Source organism: Caenorhabditis elegans, chromosome V (assembly GCF_000002985.6).
Source record: "Caenorhabditis elegans chromosome V".
NCBI classification, from domain to species: domain Eukaryota; kingdom Metazoa; phylum Nematoda; class Chromadorea; order Rhabditida; family Rhabditidae; genus Caenorhabditis; species Caenorhabditis elegans.
Genome location: NC_003283.11, coordinates 13,915,754 through 13,929,482, shown reverse-complemented (window position 1 = coordinate 13,929,482; position 13,729 = coordinate 13,915,754). Strand labels below are relative to the sequence as shown.

Genomic DNA, 13,729 nt, shown 5'->3' with positions numbered 1-13,729 from the left:
GCATTTATCAAAAAAATAAACCTATATAATTAAAACTGATCAGTTCTTATGACTGAATGAATCTACTTGCTAAAAAGACTCAGCTGAAATCAGCTTCTAGTTAGAACATATAAATATAAAGCTTAAACCGTTTATTGGCAACCCGAAAAAAATTAACGCGTATCAAAATGTAGAGACGTCTCTAATACTGAGCCCAGTTCTTCCTTGTTGCATCCTCTTTCTACCGAATAAACGAGCAACCTGCTCAATTACTATTTGACGCGTTGACGATGTACATACAAAGTATATAAAGAAACCAGTATAAGCAACGATACCAGCTTGAAGATAATATATTACTCTTTGTGTGAATGTGGGAAGAGCATCAAAGTAATCCTGAAAACGTTTTTCTAATTATTTTCAAACAAAATTGAAGCTACATAACTTGATAGATATTAGTTTGAAATTTTAGTGCACCGCAAAGGAAGGGCTGCGCAACAGGGGTGTGCGGATAATAGCCGAATTAGCCGAATTCGCCGATCGGCTAATTCGGCTAACTCGGCTAATATTAGCCGAATTATCCGTTAGCCGACCTTTTTACCGATTAACCGAATTAGCCGTTAGCCGACTTTTTGGCAGTTCGGCTAATACGTAGTTATCCGTTAGCCGATTTTGGCCGATGTTAGCCGAATTCGCCGATCGGCTATTTCGGCTAATTCAACTAACATATTTTTTTGGAAAACAAAATGTGGTGAATTTGTATGATTTTTTCCTATTTGAATTTGAACAGTCGTTCATTCCTGAATTTGCTCAATAACAGTGAAACAATTAACCCAAAACCTGAATTAACAGAATGGACAAAAAAGCTTAACCAAATGAATATTTTCCGAATTAGCCGAATTAGCCGAAAATTAGCCGATTTGAATGACTGAGATTAGCCGAATTAGCCGTTAGCCGAAAATTTTGAAATTAACCGTTAGCCGAATTAGCCGTTAGCAGGTTCTCAAAAAATCGGCATTAGCCGATTTATCCGTTAGCCGAAAAAATCGGTTATCCGCACACCCCTGCTGCGCAAGTCCGGCCCTGGGCGCCTGGGGGGTTGCCTGCCTGTGTCACCTCAAGCCGTAGTTAAAGCTTCTTCGTTTTATTCAACTTGTTGAAAACCAATTTTAGTAATCAAAAAAAGGCAACGTGTGGAGGAGCTAATTTGCAGTTTTCATCAGCAATTAAAACAATATTTTTTAACCTTCAAAAACTAAAACCTACACTGAAAAAATCCGTTAATGTATCCATTATCTCATAAATCAACAGAAAAATGGTCGCCGCAATTGATTGAATAAGCAGTGTTCTATCATGGCTCTGACGTGTTCTCAGTTCTGGAATAAAAACCTGTTCATGTGGCATAGATCCAGAAATCAACTTTTCATTGCTGGATTTTCCATTTTCTTTCTTCGCTTGGATAAATATAAGATTATTCCAATATTTAAAAAGAGACAAAGGACTGGAAACAATCTTGAATAGTTATCAATTATATATGTTACCTGAAATTTCAAGTGTTTAGGCATATCTTTAACAAAAAAACTTAATTACAATATGATTGTCAGGTTCACATTCGGAAGTGTAATCAAAATCATAAAACGAGTAGTTGTCAGCACATCCACCAAAGAATGGTATTAGTAAAATTGAAAGAAGAACTATCTGAAATTATCTGACTTTTTTTTCTGAATTCTTGCATATAAAACATACAGCTATGAGAAAACAATAACACCAAAGTTTTTTGTTTGTAAATGCTTTTCCAAATGGATAAAGGATACAATATATTCTTTCGGAAACCATCAAAACTGTGAGAAACATCGGATAAATATACACAAATGTATCAAATAATGTAAAAGATTCTCCTAGATTACTGTACATCCCTGAAAATTGTAATATCATAAATATACGTTTTCTTGGTAATCTTCTGAATTTGTCAAAAGCTTCAGATTATTTCTGAAATATGAACAAAACTTTTGGTTTTCAAATTGAAACTCTTGTGGTGGGTTGCGTTTAGTGAGCAGTTCCAGAAATTTCAAACAAATTATACAACACATGAACATTTTTCCAACAGTTAAAATCTATTCTGAAATTTAAAAACCTTACACATATATGCTTTCCGTTTCATAAAGTAAGGAATTATATCGCTTTGAAATTCCACAAAACAGCATCCTATACTACATGCAATCATTAAATAAATGTAGACAACTGGCAGTTGATCTGGAAATTTGCAGCTCTTAATTTCCAAACTAGGATCTTGAATTAAATACCTTTTCGTTTGTAAGTGTACACTGAAATCATCAGTATTAAAGAAATACATAGAGCAGTAAACATCATGAGAGAAAATAAAATATAGAAAAGTAGTACCATTATCCAAGAAGTACGAAAAAATAAATGGAAGAAATCTGGAAAACACCCACAACGTATTTTAGCATGAATAAGTGGTTCAGTCTGATTGACATTCGGTGAATTGCTTTAGAGTAATTAAATTATGGTCGCATATTATATTTAGTGGTTTCACAGACAATGCTCAAGGAAATAGACGTATCATATTTTGAGCAAAGAAAAAAAATTCAATAGAATTTATGTTTAAACATACTCCATACGTTTTTTTTTGATTACTTGAAGTCAGTGCAAAACTAAAGGGCATGCAAAAGATTCTTAGAAGGGCTTCAAAATTGTAAATATTTATTTTTGACACTAAAAATAGTCACAAAGTTGTATTATAAACTTTATTTTATACACGATTGGAATAGGTAGAAATATAAAAAAATGTATTCGTAACTTGCTGATGACACATCAATTTTTTTGACAGAATTTCTAAAATTAAAATTTGAAAACATTCTCAAAGAATGTTTCGCAGTGCGGTTCAGTGGTATTTCTATTTAATTAACTAACAGTAACTAACAGGTTTCTTGGGAAACGAAAAAAAAACTAGTTATTGAACTACTTAATTATATCATGCTTCGTCATACTACGAAGTCGTGAGCAAACATGAATATTTCAAAAAAAAAATTCTTCGCACGCTTTTTTTGGTTGTAAAAACAAAATAAACACAGTGAGAAAAATTGCAAAAATTGTCATGAAAAATGTCACGAGATTCAATGTGCAGATTTTATAGTCAAGGTATAAGATACTCTGATGTGAGGATGTTCAACGTACTCTCTTTAAAATAGTTTTGTCTTCTTATTTATAGTATTTTTGGACAAAAAATGGCAGGGACGGTACCCGTTTTCTTTTGAAAGCGTTTTCAAGTGTCCCTTCGGGCTGAAACTTAAGCGCTCACACGTTTAGACTTTTTCGAACAAATATTTTTTATTGCAAGATATACGAATATTTGAACGTTCATAAGCATTGAACATTAAAGCAGAACATTTAATTTTTCAAAGTCACAAATCAGTTTGCAAAAGTTTTCTTGGCAACAGTTGATCATGCAAAAAGTAATTGTTCAAAAAATGTAGAAACATCTCAACTGTTTCTAAACATGATCTTTGTTTGTTGATTCTTTTTCCTAAAAAGACCAAATACGAAAAACAAAAATATTTTCCGAACCGACGCAGTTCCAATGAAATAAATAAAAAAAACATTTTCCAGAAAACTGATTAGTGAATAATTTACAGTATTTTTTTATTACTTCCTTATCACCAATTACTTATTTTCCAAGCTTCATGTGCAATTCTTCACTCTGGTTACACTATTCTTTTTTCCATTGACAGTATTTGTCTTCTCAAGTAGAATTCGACGAGTTGAAGGTGTTACGATAAAATATATAAAAAAGCAAACTAAGTCAACCACTGCCGCACGGCCACATAATATTGCTCGCTGTGTTAGTTCCGGAAGTGAGAAAAATTCTTCCTGTAATGCGATTTCGATTATTGATTACTGCGATGATTTATATTATCGACGAACTGTCAATTTGCTAACATAAGTTGCCAAATTCACCAAAGAGTTTCTGGCAAATCGTGATTTTGCATTTTTGCTAGAGATTGCAAAATCTAAGGTTTTCAACTGCGAAATCAAACGCACCCTACAAATTTACAAAAAATCCATTAATTGGACATTATTTGGAGGTGTTTTTGGTCTTAAACATCCAATTAAAGTTTTTGACAAATTAAAATTCGGTAAACAGGAAATTTGGCAAACAATTTTTTGTTAATTTAGCAAGTTTAATTTATTTTTCAAAAACTAGAAAACGATCTATTTTTATAATTCCGAACTATCTTACTATGTACAACTCAGTAATAAAAGACGCAATTTCGTGGCTCAGTATAAACGTGGTCAGTGCAATTGATTGAATCAAAAGCCTTCTTTCTTGTGCTTGCCGAGCACTTGCACCTGTAAATGATAACCTTTATTTTTAAAACTAGATAAGTTGACCTACTGTTCTGAGACATTTGATTATTCTTTTTTGATTTTAATGACATATGAAATATGAGAATAATGTTCAAAACCATGCAGACAACTGGTACGATCCAAAAGTACGACGCAAGAAATTGTGTTATCTGAGAAAAATTGAATTTTGATCAGGAAGAAAACAAAATACAAAAAAATACCCAATGAACTTTTGGTGGACAACCTGATCTAAAAGCAAACAAATAATAATCAAAGCTCCCTGCACATGCGGAGAAAAATGGAATAAGCATTACAGTTAGAAGCATCATCTAAAAACAATAAAACGCACTTAAATTTTGAAAAATTTTACTTACCGAAAATGCAAAACAGTACCATTTCAGATATTCACTATCAAATGCTTTTCCAATTGGGAAGAATACAAGGTAGATTCTGTGAGCCAAAGTGAGAATGGTGAGAGTCATTGGAAAATAGTAGACAAAGTCATTGAAAACATTCAAATATATTCCAGTTGGATTATGAAACCCTGTAGAACATATTTTTTAAATGATTATGCGTTTCTTGAGAGCTCGCGTTCAAGTTTTTTCTTTCTCTGTGGAATATTCTTTTCGTTTTTTTTTCTCCGGAAATTGAAGTTATGAAAATGAAAAATCATTTTTTATTGTGATTTAAAAAAAAATTTAAGTTTTTTTAAACTAACAGTAATACGCATCCTTGCTAATTATTTCAGGAATCACACCATCAAGAAATCCTCGAAAAATTAAACCAAAATTGCAAAGGATCATGGTATAAATGTAAATCGTTGGAAGTTTATCTGAAATGGTTCAAAATGAAAATCTATAAACTTTCAGTTTCAACCACCATTTTTCTTATAAGTTCTAATTGTCCAGTAGAAAAATATCAGAAATGTGGTGGAAAAAATTAGAACAAGTGTATAAGATCCGTAGACAATCCATCGTACAATAGAGATCATTTCAAGATTAAAGGTGAGGAACTGATTTTTTGTTTTTATCAGGGAATTAGCTTGAACACGAATAACATATGATTATCAACGGAACAAAGCTGGTGAATTAAATCAGCAAGTCTGTATTTTCGTTTCCTTTCTTTCTGCGAGTAAGTAAATTTCATTTTTCTGGAAAGATTGCAGATTTTGGACATCGTAATTGAAAATACTGCACATTATCATTACTGATTGGTGTGAAAAATGGAAACTTGGACTAGCTGAAAATAAAACAGTAGTAATGCACCTGGGGAAACACAACCCCAATTCTTTGTACTATATTAATGAGCAGGTTATAATGGAGTCAAAATGCACGAGAGACTTAGGTCTCATTGTAGACAACTCTCTCAAGTTCCAGACTCACATCAATAAGATAGTCAATAACGCAGTTTTCAACTGTCGTAAGATTCTCGCGCCATTCAGATCTACAAATTCAGCATTTTATTTCAAACTGTTTAATACCTACATTAGACCCACATTAGAATATTGCTGCGAAATATTTCACCCATCATCACTGAAAAAGTCAGCCAAATTAGAACAACCTCTAAAATTTTTCTCGCGTAAGGTTTTCTTGCGCTGTAACCTATCTTTTCAACCCCTCATCAAAAACGATACTCGCACCCCTTACGAGCGTCGTTTATTCCTTTCTTCCCAAAAATCTCTATTTTCTAGACGTCTCTTCCTAATCCTCAAACTCTATTTCAAAATCGTCACTCACCGGTGCCATTTCCCCAACCTATCCCAGTTTATCCAGCCTGCGTCTTCAACCCGGTTCCTTACAGAATTAAGCTATGCGGCGTTAAAAATGACAGTTTCCTGCATAAAAATTTTAATTACTGGAATAAAATAGTACCTTATTTCCCCAAGCCTGTCTCAGAAATTTTGTTCGGAAAACGTCTCGGTCAACTTTTTGTTGACAATGTTTTACCCTCTTCCTCCCCTCATACTTAGTCACCGGACTCTTGCGGGTCCAAATGATTATTTTATATCTATTTATTCATTCTTTTTTTCCTTCACTTCACTGCTTTGTTGTAATTGTATCATCATGATTGTTGCCTGATGAATAAATATAAATAAATCTTCCATTGTGTTAACTTCAGTTGCAAGAGTAGTCATTTCTGATGGACTGAAAAATCGAATATGAATCCGAAGTATACTTCAGAGGAGAACAACTATGCAGATCATGAGAAAATCTAAAGTTCACGATAATCGTGCGAATATTCGAAATGTTCTGAGAATGAATGAATATTTTGTACCAAAATGCTTCCTCGATGAAATCAGGAGATATGTCCAACCTCGAACTAGAAACTCAACGGTCCATAACTAATGGTGCTCACCAGCTGCGTTGCAAAAAGATCGAAAAATTGAAAAAAAATTGTTGTTGTTTATAAATGCATTACGTGGTATTAGATGTAGATCTCAGGGATGCTCAAAGATCACATGTTTTCTGTAATCAACAGAGTTACAGAAAACATGAAAACCATTTTCTTTTACTTGAATCTAATGTAAAATTCCAATAGACCTGGAAAACTTCAATTTCTTAAGCTTAAAAGAACCAATAGAAGCAAAACACAGTTCATAGATCATAGCAAAAACAAACTGGGCGACTCGACTTTGTTGAAAATATTATTTGAAGACAATACTAAAACCTTTAATTTCTCACTGTACATTTTTAATTAGCTATACAATTAAAGATTGAGTTAAATCAGACATTATTTATCAAGTCAATGATGAGATTCCCGTGACGGTTGTGACTTTCCTCAATTGTTTTTTCTTTCCCAATGCCGCCAGCCAAGTTTTGAAGTCCATATTGCACAGGAAAACTATCATTCTGAAACAAGTACCCTACGTCAAGGCCTTCCCTTTAGAACCACTTACGGATCAAATACATGAAGCAAGTTTGCTGAAAATGAAGTTGTAAAAAAGATCTTCCAATGTTCGGACATTACAGGCATTATATTCCTTCCTTTTTCGTACCAAACTCCATGTATCATGAACACAAGTCCTTGAACCAAAACTTGTTTTGCAAAATTCATCTCTCGACGTTTTGTGTCAGCGCTTTTGAGCTTGAAGATTCGATTCTGAATTCAATTGATTTATCTCGAACTGTTCAAATGTACATACTCTCAAAATAAGTAGGAGAAGCAATGTTAAGATATCTGTGACAACTGTCAGAATAATAGGAACCATTTGAAGACCTCTGAACATGGTGAGGTAGGCCCCACAAACTTCATTCTTCACTTCACTAAATGTCCATCCGTAATGGTAGATAGCAAAGGTACATTGTTCTAAAAAATAATGATCAAAAAACCTTTTAAACTTCAATAAAGTTGCAAAGTAGGTATAAGCCTGATCTGTTGTAAAATAACAACTAATAATAAATTTCAGACTTTCTTGGAGTTAAGCCAGCAATACTTATAATTAGGTTAAAAGCCTATTTTTCTTTCCTACTAAATTTTAAATCACTCACTGAACGTCAATAAATATGTGCTTGCAACAAGTGGAACAATCCAATTGATAGATATCAAAATCATCAACCATTTTTTACTGAAAAATGATATGTTTAGTTACCGCGACAATAGTTGAATATTAGTCTACTAAAGTTTGATTAAATGCTATGAAAGAATGAACCAACCCAAAAACAGTTTGATATGCTATGGGAAATGCGACTGCGCAAAGTCTGTTGAATGATATCATAAGAAAGCTTATCAGAACAATATGGAGCATGATAATACAGATTCCACCGAAAATATAACTGTAGTCAATCACAATATTCAAGTTTCTGAAATATTTTCTGTACTTCCATATGCTTTGGATTCTCTTACAATGTATATCCAAAAAAGAAAACAAATAAACATGCGAGACAAGGAACTAATTCCGCAATATTTTGGTTTATAGTCAACGTCCCGAAAGGGGACTTCATTGATGGGATACGCAAACTAGCAATAATTACGAGAACCATAAGGATAGTTCCAAGAACGCAGACCTGAAAAGTATGTATGACATTTTTTATAATAAATTTGAAACATACTACAGAAACTAGAGAACCAGCCAAAACATCTGTGTTAATTTCAATAGCAATCACAGTAGTCATTTTAGATAGACGGAAACGTCAAATTTTAATCTGAACTCCAACTCGGAATGAGAAATTCTCTAGTTCACGAGACCTCGAAACTTGAAAGTTCAAGATAATCGTGCGAATATTACAAATGTTATGAGAATGAAGACTTTGCACCAAAATGCTTCCTTAATGAAGTCAGTTGATACCTCCAACCTCAAACTAGAAACTCAGTGGTCCATAACTAATGGTAATGACCGGTACTGCGTGGCAATAACGCCGAATAAACAAAATTTCGATGGTTCAGTGATATTCAAAAACCTAGTGTTTCAATGATCAGATGATCAGCACCGAGAACATAGAATAATTATTATTGCATTTGAAGTCAAACGTGAATTTTCAATAGACCTTGAGATGTTCAATTTCAAAAAGTCAAAAGTTGATCTGAATAAACCACTGAGCACATTTTGAAGACGTTTGATTTATGAAAAACAACCATGGTTTCTCGAAAACAGGATTCTAATGAAGAATTTTTCCTCGGAAAATGTTTTTCAAGATGATAATTTTAGCTTTCTAAAATATATAAATTCCAAGAATTTGTATGTAAAATTTGAAATTCTAAATATGTTCCTTCATGTTAAGTACCGAAATTTGAGACTATGCTTTTTCAGACCCGAAATGACCCAAAACTACCGAAATTCGTAATGAGACGTTTAGAAAATTTATCAAAAAAAAGTTATGGCGGTTTAAAGTTCTGCAAAAAAGGCTTATTTTCCAGCTAAAATCAACATTTTGCCATCTTCTCGGTTTCGCAGCCACTGGAACTTAATGTTTCTTCAATTTTCACTTTTTAATAAATACTGTGGTTTTTTTGTAACGCGTTTATTCGTTGAATAGATTTTCACATTTTCAGTCAGTGGGGCACAAGTAAAGGTTACATTTTCGGTACAAGCTGCCAGGAGGGCGTGACTTGACCGATTGAAAAGGCGGTTTTGACACGCTACACGCTACAAAATTTTGGTTGCAAATAATCTCATATTTTTGACGTGTTTCTACTTTGCACATGAATCACGTTAAGATGTTTCTTCCCACATGTTAACAGTCTCAAAAAATCTGTTAAATATTGTGTGATAGCATTTCGATAGCTTTTGATTATGAAAAAGTTGGGAAGAGGATCAAGTGCCGGGTACAAAGATATTGTGCAGGAAAGGATTTGACTGATGAACTCAATTGATATGTTTGTGAATGCGGCACACATGCTGATAGTTGACGGAATATGCATAAGAAATACAGGAATGATAGTTTGAAACACCAGTGCATAGAATAATTGTGATTGAAGAGAGAAACGTGAAGAAGAAGTGACAGTTTTGGAGGATAATGATTTTGTGTGAAGATGACATTTTGTTCCAAAGTAGAGTATTAATCCAAATGAGGAAGTCTGCAAAGTTTAAGTTTGAATGACTTTCTAGATAAAGATGTTATTTAAGATTCTTAAAGCCGTACAGATTAAGAATCGGTTGCAGTTTTTATGAGTACACCAAAAATGCTAGTTTGCTATCATCTATATTTGCTTGTCTCTCAACTTACTATAAAAGTTGATTGGAATAAAAATCCTCTAAAAGATCGTGAGTGTAATGCCTTGTTTCCATATGCATCTTCTGGGTAGAAATAATATCCCACGTAGAAAATATCTGACGCACTATTGTGAACACCGTAATAATACTTGCTGCAAATGAAAGCAAAAATATTGAATTTGTTTAACTATTTGAAAAAATGTACTTGAAAAATTGCTCCGTTTCGTCAGATGCTGTGAGGGTGAAGTGAGTCATCCAAAACCACACCAACCCGAAGATAACAGGAAATGTCATAAGGGTTATGATAATTTGTCGGTCATAATTTTTGATATAGTAACTTCTGGAAAAATATTTTAGACGAATATTTCAAAAAACTTTTTGAGAGATTACCCAATAACTGTCAAATACCGGTAAACAAAATGAACAGCAAACACAGCCATCGATGTTCCAAAGAATGTGCAATAAAGTACTTAAAAATTCAAATGTTGCGAAAAAAATCAATTAAATAGTTAACTTTATTGAAAACTCACAGTTTGCTATAAGAAGCCAACTTTTTGGTAGAAGCGCTTCATTTGTAGAAACAATTATAAAAGCTCCCGAATTATAGCTGAACATTTTCTTAAATTGAGAATATGTGATACAAGTATTTTGGAAAATATATTAAAACTTACAGGAACTATCAGTGCGTCAATAACTGCATAGAAAATGTCAAAAATTGCAATGTAAATCATTAAAATCTTGTAACTTCCTAGAGTTTTTGGTGACTTTTTGATAATCAGAATAATTAAAATAAAATTGCAAAGGACTCCGAAACCTGCAGAAATATGCTGAAAAATCGACCGAAAGCTCATGTTGCCTTGATATTTGTGAAAACAAAGTGAAGCTACGGAAATGAATAAAACGTACGCACGATACTTTTCTCCAGAGGCATGATAATTATTAAGTCTGTCTAGAAAACATGAGTGCATCATTGTCATATTTCAAGTGCATTATGTCAATACGGAAAATTTACTTCCAAAAGACAAAACTATAATAATTTCCAGAATGATCGTTTGGTGGAGTTGCCTTCTTTTTTCAAAAGAAGATGTTTTTTTCAAACTACACAAATGCGGCAAAAAATTTAAATCGTAAAATGTGTGATCCACCTTTTGAGTTGACTGGATAAAATAGGTCTCAATAAAACTTTTTTTTCAAGACTGATTCTGAATTATTTCATTTCAAACGGATCCGTAAAGTTGTTGCTCCAACTGCCACGATATGAAAAGGTAATAATTTTCAATGTTTTGCAAGAGATAGAAAAAATTAAAATTATGAATACAAAAAACTTAAATGTGCAACAGGAAGAGACTTTTGAAAGGTTTTCTGAAATTCTCAAAACTTCATTTAAATAAATATTTATTCAGAACGAAACAAAGAAAATCAGTTTATTTTACATAAATGTTAGTTTATTGGAGCGGCTAAGCTTGCTGGTTTGGGCGTCATTGAAGCCGATCCTAAATCGGACATTGCAACAATTTCAATGTCTACCGTAGCCCCTTTGCATAATATTATGCTCTTGAATTTTCGTAGATATTCTAAAAAAGATTTTTTTTGAGCTAATACACACACGGCTTACTAAGAATAGCATCCCGATACGTCTTGATAATGAAAAAATTAGGAAGTGGATCTAAAGCTGGATACAGACAAATAGTGAATGCACACATTTCGCCAAGAAATTCAAAAGAAACACCAAAAAATGAAGCGCCGAATCCAATTGTAGCAGGAATATGCATTAAGACAACTGGAATAAGAGTTTGTAAAACAAGTGAGTAGAATAATTGGGTTTGTAGTTTGTTAAAGGATTCCGATTGAGATGCGCTTTGGATAAGCTCGTTGGTTTTCCGATAGCATTTATATCCAAACACAAAAATGGTTGAAAATGATACAGTCTATAAAATTCGTTCAATTTAGAAATCTTTTTGTTTTTAAGTCCGTTAATTATTTTCTGATGGAGTTTTTGCATAGGAGCAAGCATGCCTACCAGCTAACAAGAATTGAAAAACCTACGCGTGCCTCGTGCATCTTATTTTTTACGAATTATACATACATATTATATGATTCGGAGCCCGAAAAATGTCGATCACAATTATTGTCGGACACCTACACAATAATGTTAAACTTACGATAGCTATGCTCATGATCAGAATTCCAAACATTGACTTCCATTGGACATACGTTTTCCCATCTTTACCGATTGGCCAAAAATACGGTCCCACGTAGCTTACGTCAGTCAGATTTATGTTCATTTTATCAAGGAAATGTTCTCTTTAAAAGTTTTGTTTAAAAAAAATTAATATCTTCCTTTTGAAATTCAGCTTACTTCAAAATCTTGTCAGCCTTATCGAAGGGTGTTAAGAAATAATCAACAACCCAAAACCAGAAGACCCCGAAAAGTAATGGGAGTATGAGCAAGAAAGATATAACGTGTGCATCATACTTTTTCAGATATTTATTTCTGAAAACGAAAAATTATTTTTATAAAAATAATACACATTCGGTTTGACGATCTCAATTTTAAAAAAATCTAAAATTTTCAAACTTTTTCAGAACAAAACTCTTACTCGCTTACAACCATGTATCGGTAAATAAAATGAATAGCAAAAATAGCCATAGAAATTCCGAACAAGACACAAAAAAGTTCGGAAAGAAGAAGGCAAAGATACGTTGGTAAAAACGATTGTCCACCTAAAACAGTAACCAAAAATGCGCTTCCCGTTGTATAAATCTCCTGAAATTGAATTGTTCGCCCATTTGATTTGAAAATGAAATCTAACCGGAACTGCACACGTATCCAGTATTGCATATATAATTTCAAAAATTGAGATGTAGATCATCAAATACTTGTATTTACCAATTTTCTTATGAGATTTGAAAATTATTAGAACAATCAGAATAAGATTATTTAAGACTGCAAAGAACGCAGAAATTCGCTGTAGAATAGTGTGAACAGAGCTCATTGTATAGTGGGAAATACTGAAATATGAAACAAAAAATATAGCTGGTAAGTAAAGTCGATAAATTCTCCGAGGAACTGTCTCGCCAGTTATACCGAAAACATTATAGAAAAAAATTATAAAGTGAAAACAGAAAACACAAGTGGTACGGTAATTGAAAAAAAAAAATTGGTCTTGTGATTATATTTAATAGCCAATTATTTGAAATTACACATTATATACGATCGAGGCATGAAGTGGGCGCTCCCGTCTTTTCATTAGCCCTACTATCTGTTTACTGGCATCATTTTGTGCAATTGGTGCCATGGTGTTAATACGTCAAGCAACCTATACTAAGCATATTTTTGTGTTTTTTTTCTGATTTTACTTTATTTTCTCAGTTTTCCAAAGGCGAAACGTGGGGAAGACGATAGACGGCGGGCGAGAGCCATGGTATTTTATATTAAAACCAACTCTACAACAGAAAGCACAGGCAAGCCACGCCATTATTCTATGCTTCAAAATTTCACTTTGAGACGTTTCAAAACCTTGTGAATAGCGAAAGATTGAGGAAAACTGGAATAGAGCTACGAAATTTTTAAAATAAAATGTGGGTCCGCTGACCGCCAAAATTTCCATTCCACTGATGATGTGATGAAGCTTAATTTATCAGTTTAAATGACTGACTTCCGGGTTCAGAGAATAACATAGTTGAATCATTTGATTTCAATGGGGATTGTCTACGTCTGCTGCTAAATTTTGAAAA

At 33.1% G+C, this 13,729-nt stretch overlaps 5 protein-coding genes and 1 non-coding gene across 6 annotated transcripts; all 6 read right to left on the bottom strand.

The window, feature by feature from the left end:
* Positions 1-162: 162 nt before the first annotated feature.
* On the bottom strand, positions 163-2,785 carry srxa-12 (G_PROTEIN_RECEP_F1_2 domain-containing protein; the record flags this gene model as incomplete). The annotated part of the gene is made up of 7 exons (NM_001026198.2): positions 2,280-2,785; positions 2,116-2,229; positions 1,723-1,892; positions 1,567-1,674; positions 1,397-1,517; positions 1,243-1,352; positions 163-372 (listed from the first exon to the last, which is right to left on the bottom strand). Exons 1-7 carry the CDS (start codon positions 2,377-2,379, stop codon positions 163-165), a joined length of 933 nt encoding a protein of 310 aa, NP_001021369.1. The 5' UTR covers positions 2,380-2,785.
* An 890-nt stretch (positions 2,786-3,675) lies between these two features.
* On the bottom strand, positions 3,676-5,332 carry srxa-11 (Serpentine Receptor, class T; the record flags this gene model as incomplete). The annotated part of the gene is made up of 7 exons (NM_001026197.1): positions 3,676-3,864; positions 4,235-4,344; positions 4,391-4,511; positions 4,563-4,670; positions 4,716-4,885; positions 5,060-5,173; positions 5,221-5,332. 7 exons carry the CDS (start codon positions 5,330-5,332, stop codon positions 3,676-3,678), a joined length of 924 nt encoding a protein of 307 aa, NP_001021368.1.
* 21ur-12347 lies at positions 4,938-4,958 on the bottom strand. The gene has a single exon (NR_069927.1).
* Positions 5,333-7,078: 1,746 nt separating the features above from the next.
* srx-42 (G-protein coupled receptors family 1 profile domain-containing protein) lies at positions 7,079-8,453 on the bottom strand (the record flags this gene model as incomplete). The annotated part of the gene is made up of 7 exons (NM_074054.2): positions 7,079-7,190; positions 7,238-7,440; positions 7,484-7,647; positions 7,830-7,906; positions 7,995-8,141; positions 8,185-8,345; positions 8,391-8,453. 7 exons carry the CDS (start codon positions 8,451-8,453, stop codon positions 7,079-7,081), a joined length of 927 nt encoding a protein of 308 aa, NP_506455.2.
* A 997-nt stretch (positions 8,454-9,450) lies between these two features.
* On the bottom strand, positions 9,451-10,842 carry str-250 (Seven TM Receptor; the record flags this gene model as incomplete). Its single annotated transcript, NM_074053.1, has 6 exons — positions 9,451-9,855; positions 10,005-10,143; positions 10,197-10,331; positions 10,382-10,460; positions 10,522-10,609; positions 10,663-10,842. The coding sequence occupies 6 exons, from the start codon at positions 10,840-10,842 to the stop codon at positions 9,451-9,453; spliced, it is 1,026 nt and encodes a 341-aa protein (NP_506454.1).
* Positions 10,843-11,431: 589 nt separating this feature from the next.
* Positions 11,432-12,987, bottom strand: str-252 (Serpentine receptor class r-10; the record flags this gene model as incomplete). The annotated part of the gene is made up of 6 exons (NM_074052.1): positions 11,432-11,565; positions 11,607-11,919; positions 12,154-12,295; positions 12,351-12,485; positions 12,592-12,758; positions 12,805-12,987. 6 exons carry the CDS (start codon positions 12,985-12,987, stop codon positions 11,432-11,434), a joined length of 1,074 nt encoding a protein of 357 aa, NP_506453.1.
* Positions 12,988-13,729: the final 742 nt, after the last annotated feature.